At 41.4% G+C, this 22,689-nt stretch overlaps 1 protein-coding gene across 4 annotated transcripts in view; it reads left to right on the top strand.

Moving 5' to 3' along the window:
- LIMS2 (LIM zinc finger domain containing 2) overlaps nt 1-22,689 on the top strand; it is a 62,180-nt gene that overhangs the window by 11,591 nt on the left and 27,900 nt on the right. Inside the window, exon 1 of one of the 4 annotated variants that reach the window (XM_049889102.1) lies at nt 18,307-22,386. The exons of 2 other annotated variants lie outside the window; for them this stretch is intronic. In XM_049889102.1, the coding sequence (XP_049745059.1) occupies nt 22,295-22,386 (92 nt within the window). In that variant the 5' untranslated portion in view covers nt 18,307-22,294. One more of the 4 variants, XM_049889101.1, reaches the window with a different exon arrangement.

Genomic DNA, 22,689 nt, shown 5'->3' with positions numbered 1-22,689 from the left:
GTCATCTGCATAACGCAGGTTGTTAACGAGTCTTGCTCCAATACTGATGCCCTGTTCTTCTTCATATAGTCCAGCTTCTCGGATTATTTGCTCAGCATACAGATTGAATAGGTATGGTGAAAGAATACAACCCTGACACACACCTTTCCTGACTTTAAACCAACCAGTATCCCCTTGTTCTGTCCGAACAACTGCTTCTTGATCTATGTAAATGTTCCTCATGAGTACAATTAAGTGTTCTGGAATTGCCATTCTTCGCAGTGTTATCCATAATTTGTTACGATCTACACAGTCGAATGCCTTTGCGTAGTCAATAAAACACAGGCAAACATCCTTCTGGTATTCTCTGCTTTCAGCCAGGATCCATCTGACATTAGCAATGATATCCCTGGTTCCACGTCCTCTTCTGAAACCAGCCTGAATTTCTGGCAGTTCCCTGTCGATATACTGCTGCAGCAATTTTTGAATGATCTTCGGCAAAATTTTGCTTGTGTATAATTTCCATATTCGGTTGGATCACCTTTCTTGGGAATGGGCATAAATATGGATCTCTTCCAGTCAGTTGGCCAGGAAGCTGTCTTCTATATTTCTTGGCATAGACGAGTGAGCACCTCCAGCGCTGCATCTGTTTGTTTAAACATCTCAATTGATACTCCATCAATTCCTGGAGCCTGTTTTTCACCAATGCCTTCAGAGCAGCTTGGACTTCTTCCTCCAGTACCATCGGTTCCTGATCATATGCCACCTCTTGAAATGGTTGAATATCGACTAATTCTTTTTGGTATAATGACTCTGCGTATGCTGGATCATACGGTATTTCTATTTCTAGCTTTTTAAGGAAAAGCCAAATTGATTTCCAAAGTGGTTGTTCCATTTTACGTTCCCACCAACAGTGCCTAAGTGTTCCAGTCCCTCCACAACCTCTCCAACATCTATCATTTTGTGTTTTTGGATTAATGTTAGCCTTGTTGGGGTAAGATGGTATGTCATTGTAGTTTTGATTTCCATTTGTCTAATGGCTGATTGTGAGCATTTCCTCACTTATCTGTTAACTGCCTGAATGTCGTCTTTAATGAAGTGTCTGTTCAAATCTTTACCCATTTTTTAACTGGGTTATTTGTCTTTTTGTTGTTGAGGTGTTGCAATGTCCTGTAGATTTTAGAGATTAGACCTTTATCAGATACGTCGTAGCTAAATTTTTTTTCCGAGTCTTTAGGTGGTGAAGTCTTTGGATGGGCATAAGTGTTTGATTTTTAGGAGCTCCCAGTTGTCTAGTTTCTCTTCTGGTGTTTGTGCATTATTAGTTATGGTTTGTATTCTGTTTATGCCATGTATTAGGGCTCCTAGTATTGTCACTATTTTTTTCTTCCAGGATCTTTATTGTTATAGATTTTGTATTTAGGTCTGTGATCCATTTTTTTTTTTTATTAACTTTTATTGAGCTTCAAGTGAACGTTTACAAATCAAGTCAGTCTGTCACATATAAGTTAATATACATCTTACTCCTTACTCCCACTTGCTCTCCCCCTAATGAGTCAGCCCTTCCAGTCTCTCCTTTCGTGAAAACTTTGGCAGCCTCCAACTCTCTCTATCCTCCCATCCCCCCTCCAGACAGGAGATGCCAACACAGTCTCAAGTGTCCACCTGATATAATTAGCTCACTCTTCATCAGCATCTCTCTCCCACCCACTGTCCAGTCCCTTTCATGTCTGATGAATTGTCTTCGGGAATGCTTCCTGTCCTGTGCCAACAGAAGGTTTGGGGACCATGACCGCCGGGATTCCTCTAGTCACATCCAGACCATTAAGTATGGTCTTTTTATGAGAATTTGGGGTCTGCATCCCACTGATCTCCTGCTCCCTCAGGGGTTCTCTATTGTGTTCCCTGTGAGGGCAGTCATCGATTGTGGCCGGGCACCAACTAGTTCTTCTGGTCTCAGGATAATGTAGGTCTCTGGTTCATGTGGCCCTCTCTGTCTCTTGGGCTCTTAGTTGTCGTGTGACCTTGGTGTTCTTCATTCTCCTTTGCTCCAGGTGGGTTGAGACCAATTGATGCATCTTAGATGGCCGCTTGTTAGCTTTTAAGACCCTGGACGCCACATTTCAAAGTGGGATGCAGAACGTTTTCATAATAGAATTATTTTGCCAATTGACTTAGAAGTCCCCTTAAACCATGGTTCCCAAACCCCCGCCCTTGCTCCGCTGACCTTTGAAGCATTCAGTTTATCCTGGAAACTTCTTTGCTTTTGGTCCAGTCCAGTCCAGTTGAGCTGACCTTCCATGTATTGAGTGTTGTCCTCCCTTCACCTAAAGCAGTTCTTTTCAGCTAATTAATCAGTAAAAAACCCTCTCCCTCCCTCCCTCCCTCGTAACCACAAAAGTATGTGTTCTTCTCAGTTTATACTATTTCTCAAGATCTTATAATAGTGGTCTTATACAATATTTGTCCTTTTGCCTCTGACTAATTTCGCTCAGCATAATGCCTTCCAGGTTCCTCCATGTTATGAAATGTTTCACAGATTCGTCACTGTTCTTTATCGATGCGTAGTATTCCATTGTGTGAATATACCACAATTTATTTACCCATTCATCCGTAGATGGACACCTTGGTTGCTTCCAGCTTTTTGCTATTGTAAACAGAGCTGCAATAAACATGGGTGTGCATATATCTGTTTGTGTGAAGGCTCTTGTTTCTCTAGGGTATATTCCGAGGAGTGGGATTTCTGGGTTGTATGGTAGTTCTATTTCTAACTGTTTAAGATAACGCCAGATAGATTTCCAAAGTGGTTGTACCATTTTACATTCCCACCAGCAGTGTATAAGAGTTCCAATCTCTCCGCAGCCTCTCCAACATTTATTATTTTGTGTTTTTTGGATTAATGCCAGCCTTGTTGGAGTAAGATGGAATCTCATCGTAGTTTTAATCTGCATTTCTCTAATGGCTAATGATCGAGAGCATCTTCTCATGTATCTGTTAGCTGCCTGAATATCTTCTTTAGTGAAGTGTGTGTTCATATCCTTTGCCCGCTTCTTGATTGGATTGTTTGTCTTTTTGTGGTTGAGTTTTGACAGAATCATGTAGATTTTAGAGATCAGGCGCTGGTCGGAGATGTCATAGCTGAAAATTCTTTCCCAGTCTGTAGGTGGTCTTTTTACTCTTTTCGTGAAGTCTTTAGATGAGCATAGGTGTTTGATTTTTAGGAGCTCCCAGTTATCGGGTTTCTCTTTGTCATTTTTGGTAATGTTTTGTATTCTGTTTATGCCTTGTATTAGGGCTCCTAGGGTTGCCCCTATTTTTTCTTCCATGATCTTTATCGTTTTAGTCTTTATGTTTAGGTCTTTAATCCACTTGGAGTTAGTTTTTGTGCATGGTGTGAGGTATGGGTCCTGTTTCATTTTTTTGCAAATGGATATCCAGTTATGCCAGCACCATTTGTTCAAAAGACTATCTTTTCCCCAATTAACTGACACTGGTCCTTTGTCAAATATCAGCTGCTCATATGTGGATGGATTTATATCTGGGTTCTCAATTCTGTTCCATTGGTCTATGTGCCTGTTGTTGTACCAGTACCAGGCTGTTTTGACTACTGTGGCTGTATAATAGCTTCTGAAATCAGGTAGAGTGAGGCCTTCCACTTTCTTCTTCTTTTTCAGTAATGCTTTGCTTATCCGAGGCTTCTTTCCCTTCCATATGAAATTGGTGATTTGTTTCTCTATCACCTTAAAAAATGACATTGGAATTTGGATCGGAAGTGCATTGTATGTATAGATGGCTTTTGGTAGAATAGACATTTTTACTATGTTAAGTCTTCCTATCCATGAGCAAGGTATGTTTTTCCACTTAAGTATGTCCTTTTGAATTTCTTGTAGTAGAGCTTTGTAGTTTTCTTTGTATAGGTCTTTTACATCCTTGGTAAGATTTATTCCTAAGTATTTTATCTTCTTGGGGGCTACTGTGAATGGTATTGATTTGGTTATTTCCTCTTCGATGTTCTTTTTGTTGATGTAGAGGAATCCAAGTGATTTTTGTATGTTTATTTTATAACCTGAGACTCTGCCAAACTCTTCTATTAGTTTCAGTAGTTTTCTGGAGGATTCCTTAGGGTTTTCTGTGTATAAGATCATGTCATCTGCAAATAGAGATAATTTTACTTCCTCCTTGCCAATCCGGATGCCTTTTATTTCTTGTCTAGCCTAATTGCCCTGGCTAGGACTTCTAGGACGATGTTGAATAAGAGCGGTGATAAAGGGCATCCTTGTCTGGTTCCCGTTCTCAAGGGAAATGCTTTCAGGCTCTCTCCATTTAGAGTGATATTGGCTGTTGGCTTTGCATAGATGCCCTTTATTATGTTGAGGAATTTTCCTTCAATTCCTATTTTGCTGAGAGTTTTTATCATAAATGGGTGTTGGACTTTGTCAAATGCCTTTTCTGCATCAATTGATAAGATCATGTGGTTTTTGTCTTTTGTTTTATTTATGTGGTGGATTACATTAATGTTTTTTCTGATATTAAACCAGCCTTGCAAACCTGGTATAAATCCCACTTGATCGTGGTGAATTATTTTTTTGAAATGTTGTTGAATTCTATTGGCTAGAATTTTGTTGAGGATTTTTGCATCTATGTTCATGAGGGATATAGGTCTGTAATTTTCTTTTTTTGTAATGTCTTTACCTGGTTTTGATATCAGGGAGATGGTGGCTTCAAAGAATGAGTTGGGTAGTATTCCGTCATTTTCTATGCTTTGAAATACCTTTAGTAGTAGTGGTGTTAACTCTTCTCTGAAAGTTTGGTAGAACTCTGCATTGAAGCCGTCTGGGCCAGGGCTTTTTTTTTTGTTGGGAGTTTTTTGATTACCGTTTCAATCTCTTTTTTTGTTATGGGTCTATTTAGTTGTTCTACTTCTGAATGTGTTAGTTTAGGTAGGTAGTGTTTTTCCAGGAATTCATCCATTTCTTCTAGGTTTGCAAATTTGTTAGAGTACAATTTTTCGTAATAATCTGATATGATTCTTTTAATTTCAGTTGGTTCTGTTGTGATGTGGTCCTTCTCGTTTCTTATTCGGGTTATTTGTTTCCTTTCCTGTATGTCTTTAGTCAGTCTAGCCAATGGTTTATCAATTTTGTTAATTTTTTCAAAGAAGCAGCTTTTGGCTTTGTTAATTCTTTCAATTGTTTTTCTGTTCTCTAATTCATTTAGTTCAGCTCTAATTTTTATTATTTGTTTTCTTCTGGTGCCTGATGGATTCTTTTGTTGCTCACTTTCTATTTGTTCAAGTTGTAGGGACAGTTCTCTGATTTTGGCTCTTTCTTCTTTTTGTATGTGTGCATTTATCAATATAAATTGGCCTCTGAGCACTGCTTTTGCTGTGTCCCAGAGGTTTTGATAGGAAGTATTTTCATTCTCTTTGCATTCTATGAATTTCTTTATTCCCTCCTTGATGTCTTCTATAACCCAGTCTTTTTTCGTGAGGGTATTGTTCAGTTTCCAAGTATTTGATTTCTTTTCCCTAGTTTTTCTGTTATTGATTTCTAGTTTTATTGCCTTGTGGTCTGAGAAGATCCTTTGTAATATTTCGATGTTTTGGATTCTGCAAAGATTTGTTTTATGACCTAATATGTGGTCTATTCTAGAGAATGTTCCATGTGCGCTAGAAAAAAAAGTATACTTTGCAGCAGTTGGGTGGAGAGTTCTGTATAAGTCAATGAGGTCAAGTTGGTTGCTTGTTGTAGTTAGGTCTTCCGTGTCTCTATTGAACTTCTTACTGGATGTCCTGTCCTTCTCCGAAAGTGGTGTGTTGAAGTCACCTACTATAATTGTGGAGGTGTCTATCTCATTTTTCAGTTCTGTTAAAATTTGATTTATGTATCTTGCAGCCCTGTCATTGGGTGCATAAATATTTAATATGGTTATGTCTTCCTGATCAATTGTCCCTTTTATCATTATGTAGTGTCCTTCTTTATCCTTTGTGGTGGATTTAAGTCTAAAGTCTATTTTGTCAGAAATTAATATTGCTACTCCTTTTTTGCTTATTGTTTGCTTGATATATTTTTTTCCATCCTTTGAGTTTTAGTTTGTTTGTGTCTCTAAGTCTAAGGTGCGTCTCTTGTAGGCAGCATATAGACGGATCGTGTTTCTTTATCCAGTCTGAGATTCTCTGTCTCTTTATTGGTGCATTTAGTCCATTTACATTCAGCGTAATTATAGAGAAATAAGTGTTTCGTGTAGTCATTTTGATGCCTTTTTATGTGTGTTGTTGACAATTTCATTTTTCCACATACTTTTTTGTGCTGAGGCATTTTTCTTAGTAAATTGTGAGATCCTCATTTTTGTAGTGTTTGACTATGTTTGTTTAGTCGTTACATTTTTCTTGGCTTTTATTTTGAGTTATGGAGTTGTTATACCTCTTTGTGGTTACCTTATTATTTACCCCTATTTTTCTAAGTAAAAACCTAACTTGTATTGTTCTATATCGCCTTGTATCACTCTCCATATGGCAGTTCTACGCCTCCTGTATTTAGTCCCTCTTTTTGATTATTGTGATCTTTTACTTATTGACTTCAGTGATTCTCTGTTACGAGCATTTTTTTTTAATTAATCTTAATTTGTTTTTGTGATTTCCCTATTTGAGTTGATATCAGGATGTTCTGTTTTGTGACCTTGTGTTGTGCTGGTATCTGATATTATTGGTTTTCTGACCAAACAATATCCTTTAGTATTTCTTGTAGCTTTGGTTTGGTTTTTGCAAATTCTCTAAACTTGTGTTTATCTGTAAATATCTTAATTTTGCCTTCATATTTCAGAGAGAGTTTTGCTGGATATATGATCCTTGGCTGGCAGTTTTTCTCCTTCAGTGCTCTGTATATGTCGTCCCATTGCCTTCTTGCCTGCATGGTTTCTGCTGAGTAGTCTGAACTTATTCTTATTGATTCTCCCTTGAAGGAGACCTTTCTTTTCTCCCTGGCTGCTTTTAAAATTTTCTCTTTATCTTTGATTTTGGCGAGTTTGATGATAATATGTCTTGGAGTTTTTCTTTTTGGATCAATCTTAAATGGGGTTCGATGAGCATCTTGGATAGATATCCTTTTGTCTTTCATGATGTCGGGGAAGTTTTCTGTCAGCAGATCTTCAACTATTTTCTCTGTGTTTTCTGTCCTCCCTCCCTGTTCTGGGACTCCAGTCACACGCAAGTTGTCCTTATTGATAGAGTCCCACATGATTCTTAGGGTTTCTTCATTTTTTTAAATTCTTTTATCTGATTTTTTTTCAGCTATGTTGGTGTTAATTCCCTGGTCCTCCAGATTTCCCAGTCTGCTTTCTAATTGATCAAGTCTGCTCCTCTGACTTCTTATTGCGTTGTCTAATTCTGTAATTTTATTGTTAATCTTTTGGATTTCTACATGCTGTCTCTCTATGGATTCTTGCAACTTATTAATTTTTCCACTATGTTCTTGAATAACGTTTTTGAGTTCTTCAACTGTTTTATCAGTGTGTTCCTTGGCTTTTTCTGCAGTTTGCCTTATTTCATTTCTGAGGTCATCCCTGATGTCTTGAAGCATTTTGTAAATTAGTTTTTTATATTCTGTATCTGATAATTCCCGGATTGTATCTTCATTTGGGAAAGATTTTGATTCTTTTGTTTGGGGGGTTGTAGAAGCTGTCATGGTCTGCTTCTTTATGTGGTTTGATATGGACTGCTGTCTCCCAGCCATCACTGGGAAACTAGTTTTTGCAGAAAATCCGCTGACTGGGACGCTGGCTCCAGGCTCGGAAAACAATTGCTGCTTCCCCGTATTTGTTTGTTTTCTATCTCTAAATCTGTGTTTGTTGTTCAGGGTTCGTGGATTGTTATGTATGTGATCGATTCACTTGTTTTTCCCAGTCTTTGTTGCAAGAGGGATCCGAGGTAGCGTCTACCTAGTCCGCTATCTTGGCCCCGCCTCCGCCAAGTGTTTTTTTAAGGAAGCATTCCAGCTCGGTCTGCGCGGGGCAGCGGCGGCGGGCGCTCCTCTGGCCAGCCTGGGTGGTCGCCACGCAGTCCCGTGGGCCACAGTGCGGGCGATACTCTCGGGCCGCCGTCCACCACGCCGCCTCCTCGGCCACCCTGTGATCCATTTTGAGTTAGTTTTTGTACATGGTGTGAGGTATGGGTCTTGTTTCATTTTTGTAGATGTATATCCAGTTATGACAGCACTGTTTGTCAAAGATAGTGTCTTTTCCCCTGCTCATAGGTGGATGAATTTACGTCTGGATTCTCAATTCTGTTCCATTGGTCTAAGTACTTGTTGTTGTACCAGTACCAGGCTGTTTTGACTACCGTGGCAGTATAATAGTTTCTAAAATCAGGTAGTGTGAGGCCTCCCACTTTGTTCTTCTTCTTCAGTAATGCTTTACTTATGCAAGGCCTCTTCCCTTTCCATATGAAGTTGGTGATTTGTTTCTCCATCTGAAGTGCAGAAAGTGTGAGCCTTTCAACTTCACCTTCAATTTTGTTCTTCTTTTTCATGATTGTTTTGGCTATTTGGCATCCCTGGCATTTCCACATAAATTTTTAGCATCAGCTTGTCAATATTTGTAAAGAAGGCAATTGGAATTTTAATAAGAATTATATTGAATCTGTAGATCAATTTGAGGAGCATCGCCATCTTAATAATATTAAGTCTTCCAATCCATGAACATGAGATGTCTCCATTTATTTAGGTCTTCATTAATTTCTTTCAACAGTGTTTTTTAGTTTTCAGTGTACTTCTTTGGTTAAATTTATTCCTAAGCATTTTCTTCTTTTTTTAAAAAAATAATATTTTACTACATAGCAGTTAGGTTTCCGTTCAACAATTTCTACACAAGTTGCTCAGTGACGTTGGTCATTGGTTACATTCTTTACAGTGCATGAATATTCTCATTATTTTCCGCTCTGGTTTTCCTATTTTCATTAGTCTAGTTTCCCTGCCCCCTTACATTCATCCTTGTTTTAAAGTAATTGTTGAACATTTGTTCTCATATAGGTGATATTTTAAAGGAGCACAATACTTACAGGTGATATTCATTAGTTTTTGGACCAATCTGTTATTTACCTATAAGGTGACCTCAGGTTAGTTCTAGTTCAAGGTTTGAAGTGTATCTCAGGGCAAAAGCCTCCATGAATCCTCCAGTTTCAACCAGTACTGTAGGTTTTTTTTTTTTTTAAAGAAATTTGAGGTTCCGTTCCTCATTTTTCTCCCATCCTGTCAGGGTCTGATTCAAAATTTTGGTAGTGGTAGCCAGGCACCACCTAGTTCTTCTGGTCTCGGGGTGGTTGCGGCTATGGTTCATGTAGACTATTTGTCCTGTAGACTAGTTTCTTCTTTGAGTCTTTGGTTTCCTTCTCTTTTGCTCTGGACAAGTAGAGACCAATAATTTTATCTTAGATGGATGCTTGCAAGCTTTTAAGACCCCAGACACTACGCACCAAACAAGGATGTAGAACATAACTTGATGAACTATATTATACTAATTGACTGAGATGTCCCAAGAGACTATGGTCCTAATTCTTCAAATCCAGTCCTGTGAGGTGTTTGGTTATGTCTAAGAAGTATCCGTAACTGTGCTCCTGTCTTAATCATCTAGTGCTGCCATAACAAAAATACCACAAGTGGATGGCTTTAACAAAGAGAAATTAATTTTCTCAGTCTAGTAGGTTACAAGTCCAAATTCAGGGCGTCGGCTCCAGGGGAAGGCTTTCTCGCTCTTTGGCTCTGGAGGAAGGTCCTTGTTCTCAATCTTCCCCTGGTCAAGGAGCTTCTCGGGGGCAGGGACTGACCCCTAGTCCAAAGGACACGCTCTGCTCCTGGTGCTGCTTTCCTGGTGGTATGAGGTCCCCAACTCTCTGCTTGTTTCCCTTTCCTTTTATCTCTCAAGAGATAAAAGGTGGTATAGGCCACACCCCAGAGAAACTCCATTTACCTTGGATCAGGGAGGTTGCCTGAGTAAGGATGATGTTACAACCCCACTCTAATCTTCTCAACATAAAATTACAATCACAAAATGGAGGACAACCACACAGTACTGGGAATCATGTCCTAACTAAATTGATACACACATTTTTTGGGGGACATAATTCAACCCATGACAGCCTCCTATGTGTTTTATTTTATATATATATATATATATGTGTATATATATATATGTCACATACATGCATAAAAGTATATATATAAACACATACCCATACACGTATATACCTACATACATACATATATATGTGCACATATATTTTTTGCTTGTTTTTTTGCTGCTGTTTTAAAATTATGTATTGCATAGCAATTACCAACAGGTTCTTTTTTCTTGTTAAGTGTTTGGTGACATCATTTGTTTTAATCAAGCTGTGTACACTTTACCCTCATTCAGTATTACCTTTTCTACCACCAAAAATAACACGTGTTTACTATCTAGAGAGTGAATCCCCTTCCAACTCCCCCATCCGTGGTAACTAGTAACAAACATTAGTTTCTGTGTATTGACTTGTTCATGTCGTTTTATAAAAGTGAGAACATTGAGTATTTGTTTTTTTTTGTGAATGACTTATTTTGTTCAACATAATGTCCTCCAGGTTCATCTGTGTTCCAGGATGTTTTGGAAATTCATTTTTCTTTGTTGCCAAGTAGTATTCCATTGAATGTATGTACCACATTGTATTTACCCATTCATTCATTCATTGATGGACATTTAGGTTGTTTCCATCTTTTTGCTATTGTGAATAGTGCTGCAATGAACATAAGGGTGCATATGTCTGTTTGTGTCATTTCTATTAGATCCCTAGGGTATATACCTAGGAGTGAAATTGTTGGGTCATACGGCAGCTCTAGCTCTAGTTTTTTTTTCTTTTAATTTAAACGAACTTATTAAAATATAGAATACATACAGAGAAGAGAACAAATTGTAGGTATACAACTCAATACATTTTCACAGAGTGATCACAGTCATGTAACCATCACCCAGATCAAAAAAGAGAATATTTGCAGCCCTGTATAAGGCTCCCTCGTGTTCTCCTAGCCACTACACCTGTACTCCCATAAATAACCGTTATGTGAACTTCTGACACCACAGATTAGTTTCTCCAGTAGGGAAAACCATTTTTTATTTCTACACACGCTTTTTTTTTTTCATTGTGCTTTAGATGAAGGTTTACAGAGCAAATTAGTTTCTCATTAAACAATTAATACACATATTGCTTTATGACATTGGTTGCCAACTGTGTGATGACTCAACAGTCTTCCCCTTCTTGACCTTGGGCTCCCCATTGCTATTCTTCCCGCTTTCCTGTCCCTTCCTGCTTTCTCATCCTTGCCCCTGGGCTGGTGTGCCCATTTAGTCTCATCTACATACTTGAGCTACGTGTATTGTTGTTTTTTTTTATGGGACTGTCTAATCATTGGCTGAAGGGTGAGCCTCAGGAGTGATTTCAGTAATGAGTTAAAAGGGCGTCCAGGGGCCATACTCTTAAGGTTTTTCCAGTCTCTGTTAGACCAGTAAGTTTGGTCGTTTTTTGTGAGATAGAATTTTGTTCTACATTTTTCTCCAGCTCTGTCCTGGACCCTCTATTGTGATTCCTGTCAGAGCAGTCAGTGGTGGTTGCTGGGCACCATCTAGTTGTGCTGGACTCAGGCTGGTGGAGGCTGTGGTAGTTGTGGTCCATCAGTTCCTTGGACTAATCTTTCCCATTTGTCTTTGGTTTTCTTCATTCTCCTTTGCTTCAGGTGGGTGGGACCAGTGGAGTATCCTAGGCTGCTCACAAGCTTTTAACACTCCAGACGCTCCTCACCAAAGTAGGATGTAGAACATTTTTCTTTATAAACTACATTAAGCCTATTGATCCATGTCTTGGTTATCTAGTGCTGCTGTAACAAATATCACAAGTGGGTGGCTTTAACAAAGAGAAATTTGTTTCCTCAGAGTTAAAGTAGGCTGAAAGTCCAAATTCAGGGCGTCAACTCCAGGGGAAGGGCATTCTGTCTCTTTTGTCCTTCTCATCAATGTTCCCCTGGACTACGAGATTCTCTGCTCAGGAACCCTGGGTCCAAAGGACATGCTCTTCTCCAAGTGCTTCTTTCTTTGGTGGTATGAGGTCCCCCTGTCTCTCTGCTCACTTCTTTCTTTTATATCTCAGGAGATTGCCTCAAGACACATCCAATCCTGTAGGTTGAGTCCTGCCTCACTAACACAACTGCTGCCCATCCTCCTTCATTAACATCATAGAGGCAGGATTTACAACATATAGGAAAATCACACAATACTGGGAATCATGGCCCAGCCCAATTGATACCCACATTTTGGGGGGGACATAATTCAACCCATGACAGTATCCCACACAGCATTGCCTCTAATCAAGGTGTTACTGGAGAATGGCCTCGATTCTTGTCTTCAGTGTAGGAAAGAATTCAAACACTGAGACTAATAGTGCCAAGCAAGAAGAGGTTTATTAGCAAGCAGAGGGTTAGTAGTAAAAGTACACTTGACTGGGAAGCGTCAAGCAGGCTACCCAGGTAGAGAAAGAATCTGAGTGCCCCATAGTCCTTTTCTTAGGGCTTTATATCTTTCTTGTCTCTTATCTGCCTCTGTTAACATTTAAAAGCCAGGACAGGAGCCCCTATGAAGACTATTTCCTTGGCTTAAGGTTTAATTACCAAGTTAGGGATCTTATCAAGTTAGGGACTTTATCAAGATAAGGGCTTTATCAAATCAAAGACCCCTGTAAGGATCATTTCCTTGGCTTAAAGTTTATGTAGGGACCATCTTATTGAGGAATGTCATCAGCCCGTCTCTTCCTTTGTAGGGGCTTATTGAGGAATGTCACCACCCCCCTGCCTCTTCCTCTTCCCGAGTGTAAGCTCTCTCCCTCTCCCTTATAAAGGTACTCACTTCACAGCAAATGAAGTGTGGCAGTGGGCCCATGCTCACAGAATGCACTGGTCTTACCATGTTTCCCATCATCCTGAAGCAGCTGGCTTGATGGAATGATGGAATGGCCTCCTAAAGACACAATTACAGTGCCAGCTAGGTGGCAGTACCTTGCAGGGTTGGGGCACTGCTCTCCAGGAGGCTGTATATGCTCTAAACCAGTGTCCAATATATGGCTGTTTCTCCCATAGCCAGGATTCACGGGTCCAGGAATCAAGGGATGGAAATGGGAGTGGCATCACACACTATTACCCCTGGTGACCTACTTGCAAGATTTTTGCTTTCTGTTCCCTCGACCTTATGCTCTGCAGGTCTAGAGGTCTTAGTTCCAAAGGGAGGAATGCTCCCACCCAGGAGACACATCAATGATTCCATTGAACTGGAAGCTAAGAATGCCATCTGGCCATTTTGGGCTCCTTATGCTTCTGGATCAACAGGCAAAGAAGGAAGTTACCATACTGGCTGGTGTGATTGATCCAGATTACCAAGAGGAAATTGGATTGATATTATATAATGGAGGTAAAGAAGAGTATGTCTGGAATGAAGGAGACTCCTTAAGATGTGTCATGGATTGAATTATGTCCCTTCCCAAATGTGTGTATTAATTTAGTTAGGCCATGATTTCCAGTATTATGTGGTTGTCCTCCATTTTGTGATTGTAATTTTATGTTGAGAGGATTAAGGTGGAATTGTAACACCACCCTTACTCAGGTCACCTCCCTGATCCAATGTAAAGGGAGTTTCCCTGGGGTGTAGCCTGTACCACCTTTTATCTCTCAAGAGATAAAAGGAAAGAGAAACAAACAGAAAGTCGGGGACCTCGTACCACCAAGAAAGCAGTACTAGGAGCAGAGTGCATCCTTTGGACCCAGGGTCACTATGCCTGAAAAGCTCCTCGACCAGGGGAAGATTGAGGACAAGGACCTTGCTCCAGAGCTGACAGAGAGAGAAAGCCTTCCCCTGGAGCTGATACCTTGAATTTGGAGTTTTAGCCTACTTCACTGTGAGGAAAAAATTTCTCTTTGTTAAAGCCATCCTCTTGTGGTATTTCTGTTACGGCAGCACTGGATGACTTAGACAGGGCGTCTCTGAGTACTACCATGCCCTGTGATTAAAGTCAATGGAAAACTACAGCAACCCAATTCCGACATGACTATTAATGACCCAGACCCTTCAGGAATGAATGTTAGGGTCACCCCACCAGGCAAAGAACCATGATCAGCTAAGGTGCTTGCTGAGGACAAAGGGAATATAGAATGGATGGTGGAAGAAGGTAGTTCTAAATACCAGTTATAGTCACATGACCAGTTGCAGAAAACAAGGGCTGTAATTGTTATGAGTACTTCTGCTTTTCATGTGTGCATCAAATATTTTTGTTTTCTTCATTTGTAAAATATAAGATGTAAATGGGGCTAGTGCATTTTCGGTTGTACGCATGTTTGTTGTGTCATGTTAGGTGCAAGTATGACTTTATCATTGTCTTTATTCAGAGATTACGTATGATTTAGGGAGATGTGCACAAGTGCCAAGTTGACAAGGGGTGGCCTGTGATGGTTAAGATTGTGTGTCAACTTGGCTGGACTGTGATTCTCAGTGTTTATATGTGATCACTCCCATGATTGAATCTTTGCTGTGAGTAGCCAACCAGTTGAAAGGGAGTTTCCTTGGGGGTGTGGCCTGCATCCAAATATAAGCAGATGTTCTGGCTTTTTTGCTCGCTTTGGATGCTGACGCTGTCTCCTGTTTGTCTGACCTCTGGTTCTTGGGACTCGAGCTCTCAGCTTATCTGTTGATTTTGGGATCACTTAATCTTTATAGCCAGTGAGCAAGAGCCCTTCAGTCCAACCTGCTGATCTTGGGTTCGACAACCCTTCGGGCTACATGAATCAAGAGAAGCCTCTGTCCTGATCCACGGACTTGGGACTTGGGACGTTTCAGCCTCTACAATAGTGTGAGCCGTTTCCTTGATATGAATCTCTCTGTATATATATTTATATGCTTTACTGGTTTGGTTCTCTAGAGAACCCAGATAATTTTTTTAATATGCTACTGGATTCAGTTTGCTACTATTTTGTTGAGGATTTTTGTATCTATATTTTTAAGAGATAATGGTCTACAGTTTTATTTTCTAGTGATGCCTTTTTTCTGGTTTTGTCATTAGGGCAATATTGGCCTCATAAAATGAATTAGGAAGTATTCCTTTCTCTTCTACTTTTTTGGAATAATTTGCGAAGGATTCTTTAAATGCTTGGTAGAATTCACCAGTGAAGACATCTTGTCCTGGACTTTTTTTGTGGGAAGCTTTTTGATTACTAACTCAATATCTTTACTTGTTGTCATGAATTAATTGTGTCCCCCCAAAATATGTGTCAATTTGGTTAAGCCGTGTCTCCTTGTGTAGTGTGGTTGTCCTCCATTTTGTGATTTTCCTATATGTTATAAATCATAATCTCTGCCTGTGGTTAAAGAGGATTAGGGTGGAATGTAACACCCTTGCTCAGGTCACATCCCTGAGCCAATGTAAAGTGAGTTTCCTTGGGCTGTGGCCTTCATCGCCTTTTATCTTTCAAGAGATCAAAGGAAAAGGAGGCAAGCAGAAAGTTGGGGACCTCATACCACCAGGAGCAGAGCACATCCTTTGGACCTGGGGTTTCTGCATGGAGAAGCTCCTAGTCCAGGGGAAGATTGATGAGAAGGATCTTGCTCCAGAGCCGACAGAGAGAGAGCCTTCCCCTGGAGCTGTTGCCCTGAATTTGAACTTCTAGCCTACTTTACTGTGAGGACATAAATTTCTCTTTGGTAAAGCCATTCATCTGTAGTATTTCTGTTATAGCAGTGCTAGATGACTAAGACGCTTGTCATTAGTCTCTTCAGGTTTTTTGTTTCTTCCTGAGTCAGCTTTGGTAGTTTGTGTCTTTCTAGCAATTTTTCCTTTATCCTGTTGTTGTCGTTAGGTTCGGTTCTGACTCATAGTGACCCTGTGTACAACAAAACGAAACACTGCCTGGTGCTGTACCATCCTCACAGTTGTTGCTATGTTTGAGCCCATTGTTGCAACTACTGTGTCAATCCATCACATTGAGAGTCTCCTCTTTTTCGTTTACCCTCTACTTTACCAACCATGATGTCCTTCTCCAGGGACTGGTCCTTCAAAAACATGTCCAAAGTACGTGAGACTATGTCTCACCGTCCTCGCTTCTAAGGAGCATTCTGGCTGTACTTCTAAGACAGATTTGTTCATTCTTCTGGCAGTGCATGGTATATACAACAGCCTTTGCCAACACCATAATTCAGAGGCATTCGCTCTTCTTTGGTTTTCCTTATTCATTGTCCAGCTTTTGCATGCATATGAAGCGATTGAAAATACCGTGGCTTGGGTTGCACGCACCTTAGTCCTCAAAGTGACATCTTTACTTTTTAACACTTTAGACAGGTCTTTTGTAGCAGATTTGCTGAATGCAATACATCGTTTGATTTCTTGACTGCTGCTTCTATGGGTGTTGATTGTGGATCCCAGTAAAATGAAATCCTTGACAACTTCAATCTTTTCTCCATTTATCGTGATGTCGCTTATAGGTCCAGTTGTGATGATTTTTGTTTTCTTTATGTTGAGGCGTAATCCATACCAAAGGCTGTAGTCTTTGATGTTTATCAATAAGTACTTCAAGTCCTCTTAATTTTTATCAAGAATGTTGTGTCATCTGCATATTGCAGGTTATTAATGTGTCTTCTTCCAATTCTGATGCTGTGTTCTTCTTCACATGGACCAGCTCCTCAGATTATTTGCTCAGCGTGCAGATTGAATAAGTACGGTGAAAGGATACAACCCTGACACACAGAGTGTGTTGTTTAATTTCCACATATTTCTGAATTTCCCAAGTTTCCTTCTGTTATTGGTTTCTGGTTTCATTCTTTTGAAGTCAGAGAAAATATTTTGTACGATTTCAGTAATTTTAAATTTATTGAGACTTGTTTTATGGCCCAACATATGGTCTTTTCTGGAGAATGTTCCATGTACACTTAAGAAGAATGTATACTGCTGTTGTTGGGTGGAGTGTGCTATAGATACCTGTTAGATCTAGGTGGTTTTGGTGCTTTTTAAAAAAAACTTTTATTTTCACACTAAGCTCTTGTCTAGTTGTTCTACCTATTACTGAAAGTGAAGTATTGAAGACTCTATTATTGCTGAACTGTCTATTTCTACCTTCAGTTCTGTCAGTGTTTGCTGCATGTATTGTAGGGCTCTGTTGCTAGCTGCACATATATGCTTATTCTTTTAATATCTTCTTGGTGGATTGACCCTTCTATCGTTATAGGCTGGGTTCTCTAGAGAAGCAAAACCAGTAAAGTGTATAAATAATTATATAAAGAGATTTATATCAAGGAAATGGCTCATGCAGTTGTAGAGGCTGGAACATCCCAAGTCTGTAGGTCAGGCTGGAGGCTTCTCCTGATTGACATAGCCACAGGGCCTTTGAACCCAAAATTGGAAAGTCAGACAGCAAGGCTCTTGCTCACAGGCTGCGAAGACCTATGAATCCCAAGATGAGCAGGTAAGACCACAGGTAAGCTGCAAGCTCAAGTGCCAAGAACCAGAGGTAAGGTGACTAGGAGCCAGCTGCAGTATTCAGAGTGAGCCAAAGCCCATGAGCCTTGCCAGAGAGTCCACTTATATTTGATGCAGGCCACACCCCCAAGGAAATTCTCTTTCAACTGATTGACTACTCTCAGCAGATCCTATCATGGAGGTGATCACATTATATCAGATATCATCATGGAAGTGATCACATCATCATACAACTGCCGAACTACATCGTAACTGCCAAACCACTGAGAATCATGGCCCAGCCAAGTTGGCACACAACCTTAATGATCAAATCATTCCACTGCCTTCTGGCCTCCATGGTTTCTGATGAGAAATTATCTATTAATCTTATTGAGGAACCTTTGTATGTGATGAGTCACTTCTCTCTTGCTACTTTCAAGATTCTTTCTTTGTCTTTGGATTTCTACAGTTTGGTTATGACGTGTCTGTGTTTGGGTCTCTTTCAGTTTATCCTATTTGTAGTTCACTGAGCTTCTTGGATGTGTAGATTCATATCTTTTATCAAATTTGGAAAGTTCCAGCAAGTATTTTTTCCAATAGTCTTTCTGACCCTTTCTCTCTCTCCTCTCCTTTTAGGACTCCTATTATGCATCTTTTTGTATGCTTGGTGGTGTCCCACAGGTCTCTGAGGATCTGTTCATTTTCTTCCTTTCTGTTGTTCAGACTGGAACATCTCAAGTGACTCATTTTCAAGTTTGCTTATTCTTTTCCTCTAGTGAATTTTTCGGAATTTCTGTTTGGTTCCTTTCTACAATTTCTATCTCTTTATTGATATTCTCTATTTGGTGAGACATAGTTCTCATACCTTCCTTTGATTTTTTTTAGACATAGTTCTTTGAACATATTTTAAATAGATGATTTAAAGCCTTTGTTTAGTAAGCCCCATGTCTGGGCTTCTCAGGGACGGTTTCTCTTGATTGTTTCTTTTTCCTGTGTATAGATCATACTTCCCTGTTTGTTTGCATATCTGATAATTTTTTATTGAAAACTAGACTTTAATAATATAATGTGGCAACTCTGAAAGTCAGATTATTGCCCCTTCCCAGGGTTTGTTTTTTTTGTTGCTAATTCTTTAAAGTCTGTATCTTTGTCATGTGTGTCCACTGAAATCTGTGGTTCGTTAGTTTATTGGTCAGCTAATGCCTGGAACCAATAAATCTCTCAGTCTCTGCTGATAGAGTGTGTATGTGTGTGTGTGTATGTGTGTGTTGGAGCATGCCTTCAACACTTGCCCAAGCAGTTTAAAACTCTGTCTTAGCCTTCATATTCTGCTTGTACAGAACCTCAAGTTCCATCAGACATGAGAGCTTAAGGCCTTATTAGATCTTTCCCTAAACATATGTTTGGCGTTCTAGATTCCCAGGAATGTGTTAGAGCTTTTCAAAGCTCCTAAGGCAGTCTCATTCCTCAGCTTTTCCTTTTAAGCTTTTTAATTAGTCTGTTGGAAGCCCTGGGTGGTGCAAATGGTAACGTGCTCTGCTGCTAACCAAAAAGTTGGTGGTTTGAGTCTACCCAGAGCCATCTCAGAAGAAAGCCCTGGCAATCTACTTGCAAAATATCAGCCATTGAAAATCCTTTAGAGTACAGTTCTATTCTGACACACATGGGGTCGCCATGAGTCAGAATAGACTCTATGGCAACCGGTTTTTGTTGTATGCTTCATCTGTTTTCCAGCTCCTTAGACAGCTGTGACATTAAAACATTTGATAAATACCCCCCAGGGAGAGGTTTTAGCACTGAACAAGTTCTTAAAGAAAAGCCTTTCCAGTTGGGTATTACCGAGAACTACCAGACAGGTCAAATAATGCGCCTTCTTTGGGAACAAGGCTTTGAAAGAGCTCCAGCTCCATTCTGCTGCCTCCGGTACTGGTTCTGGAAATGCAGGCTGCTGTTTTTCAAGGCTGCCATGGCGGTGTGGAGGGGGGTGAGTTAAAATGCCACAGAGCTTCCTGTTCTTACTGAGAATCAACTATTTTTTTTTTTTTACTAAATGCTCCCCAGGTTGCTGTAAGCCTTTGGTTAATTTCCAGAGTTTTGAAAAGTTGATCCTGGCCATTTTTTGCCAGTTTTTTTTTTTATTGTTGTCGGTTTTATGGAGGGGAGAACTTTCAGAGGTCCTTACTCTGCCATTTCTATCCTTAACTATGTGTGTTTGCAACTGTATTTTCTGGAGCTGGGGTGCTGGGGGTAAAGTGGGTGCTGGCCCCCACTTTACCCCTGCAATATGACAAGCTGTAGAGTAGGGACCAAGGCTCTGGAGGGATTTGGGCTCAATCAGCTTCTAAGTTTTTCTCAATTTCTAACCTCTGGCAGCCCCCTTTATGGTAAATATTTGTTGAATTGATTAGTGCTGGCAAACCTTGGAATTAAACTTCATTTACAAATAATGTTTTGTAAAACACTTGTCACCTCACCCTCCTTCCCGGGTCTACGTGTGGCCCCAGGAACCCTAAGTGTTCCCTTCTTTAGATGAAATTGGCGTGGTATGAGAGTTCTGGGTTCTAGAGTTCAGGATTTCCTTATGGAAGGGATGGGAGTGGAAGAGAGTCCTAGGTCCTGGGGCATTGACTCGAAGCTGCTATCACAAAACTTTCTACCAAAACTTTCTTAAGCGTTCAGCTGTACATGTCAGAGAATAAGAGGTGCTCTGGGTACTTGCCTTGTTTTGGCTCCTCCAGGCTCAGCTTCTGTACGCTCTCTAAACCCTGGGGCTGCCTTTGGAAAAAAATGTATGTTGAATTGATTAGTTCTTGGCAGTTTTGGAATTGAGCTGCATTTACAAATTATATTGCACCCAATGCTTGTAGCTACCTGACAGTGTTTTTTTTTAACTTTTTTTTTTGTGCTTTAAGTGAAAGTTTACAACTCAAGTCAGTTTCTCATACAAAAATTTATACACACATTGTTATGTGACCCTAGTTGCTCCCTCTATAATGTGACAGCACATTCCTCCTTTCCACCTCAGATTCTCCATGTCCATTCAGCCGACTCCTGTCCCTTTTTCTCTTCTCGTCTTGCCTCTGGACAGGAGCTGCCCATTTAGTCGCATGTATCTATCTACTTGAACTAAGAAGTACACTCTTCAGGAGTATCATTTATTGCTTGTAAAAACCAAAACCCAGTGCCCTCGAGTCGATTCCGACTCATAGTGACCCTATAGGACAGAGTAGAACTGCCCCATAGAGTTTCCAAGGAGCGCCTGGCGGATTTGAACTGCCAACCCTTTGGTTATTAGCTGTAGCACTTAACCCGCTACGCCACCAGGGTTTCCTTATGTCGTATAGTCCAATCTAATCTTTGTCTGAAGAGTTGGCTTCGGGAATGGTTTTAGTTCTGGGTTAGCAGAGATTTTGGGGGCCATATCTTCTGGGGTTCCTCCAGTCGCAGACCATTAAGTCTGGTCTTTTTACTAGAAGTTGTGTTCTGCACCCTACTTTTCTCCTGCTCCATCAGGGACTCTCTGTTGTGTTCCCTGTCAGGGCAGTCATTGGTGGTAGCCGGGCACCATCTAGTTCGTGTGGTCTCAGGCTGATGGAGTCTCTGGTTTATGTGGCCCTTTCACCTGACAGAGTTTTGAGGTTGACCCCCAGCATGGTTAATGAATACTTCGCCATGTGTGGATGTGCTGGGTGGTGTGTTTGCCTGGATGTGTGGACCCAGCAACGTGAGTATCCAATGGATCCTTCCAAGGCTTTCTCTCACCCTAATTAAGGAGAACTGGCACCCTGCTGTCAAGAATGAGTACTTCACGGAGCTACCATCTCTGTACTTTGGAAGGGAGAGGAAGATACTTCTCATGCTTTCTGACCTTACTGGAAAGAATTGGCAGGGCAATGAGGCTGATGTTAAAGGTTTCTGTGAGTGCTTTGGACCCTCATTTTATTGCCAAGCACCAGGATTGCTTGACCAGCAGTGGCTCCAGTTCATATGCTGACCTCAGGAGTTTGCACTTGGATCAAAAGTCACCCTGCCAGTCTCTAGGTAAACATGCATGTGCATTTGTGCCTTCCTGGTGGTCTTCCCTGGGACCCCATTGCTTCTGCTCTCCCTGGTAAGCTGCGGGACTCACTCTAAGTTTTGGGAAGTGGGCCTCTTTTGGGTTGCTTTGCTAGTTGTTGGCCAGATTCTAGGGACAGGGCTTCTCCAGTCTGGGTCTCCTAAGATGGCATCTACGGTGGCAGGCTCTCAGGTACAGGAACAAGGCAGAGTGTGGACACCTCTGGGGCTCTCTCCTCAGCGTTGTAACTGTTTCCAGCTTTCCTAAACTGGCTCCCTCCCCTACTGCCCTCCTCAGCTGACTGTTGGGATGTCCAAGGGGCTTAGCGTTCCTCCCACCCACCTGGCAGCCTGAGACTTCCTGGGAATCTGCCCTGTCACTACGGACTTCACCTCAGTGCTGTTTGGGACCTTCCCAGCCCGAGGCCCCTCCCAGCCCGAACCCAACCCTGGGAACCTCCGCTTTCTCTATGCTGCCCCCACGCCTCCGAGAACAATATCCTTTCTATTTGGAGTTGACTTCATTGCCCTTTGCGGACCCGTGTTTGTAACGTGAGCTCGCGTCGGAGCGGGGCAGTGGTGGGGAGCCCGCGGACCCTGAGGTGCAGGGACTGGTGTAGAGCCAGGGGCGCGCCAGGCTCTCCCCGACGACAGACGTGGCGCCTCCCACCCTGAGCGCCCACCTTGCCCTGCTGGCACCTGTGGTCCGAGGCCCAGTACATCGACCCGGCTGCCCCGGGAGGACGAGGCGGAGGCCCCATGGCGGCCCGGCTGCGTGCGCTCGCCTCGTCTGGGTTGTACCGCCGACGCCAAAACCGGCGCAGCTCGCTGCTGCCCGCCACCACCCCGGGGTAGGTCGCCTGGAGCCGTCCTCAGCGAGGACAATGGCAGGAAAGCAGCAACCCAGGTCTTTCCTCGGGAAGCTCCTCCCGAGGAAGGTCAGGGCCCGGCCAGCAACCCAGGCAGGAGGCCGTGCGACTGAATCTAGTTGGGGAGCCTGTTATTTGCCATGCACTTCTTGGGCAGGGCACGTTGAGGATGGCATGTTGGAGATCAGGTAACAGCCTTTTAGACTAGGGTGTTATTATTGTCCACTTTATAGATGAGGCTCAGAGTGGTCAAGGAGCCTTTCATGTCACAGAACTGGCTAAGCT

This window comes from Elephas maximus, chromosome 6 (genome assembly GCF_024166365.1).
Source record: "Elephas maximus indicus isolate mEleMax1 chromosome 6, mEleMax1 primary haplotype, whole genome shotgun sequence".
Classification (NCBI taxonomy): Eukaryota; Metazoa; Chordata; class Mammalia; order Proboscidea; family Elephantidae; genus Elephas; species Elephas maximus.
This window is presented reverse-complemented; position numbering and strand designations above follow the sequence as displayed.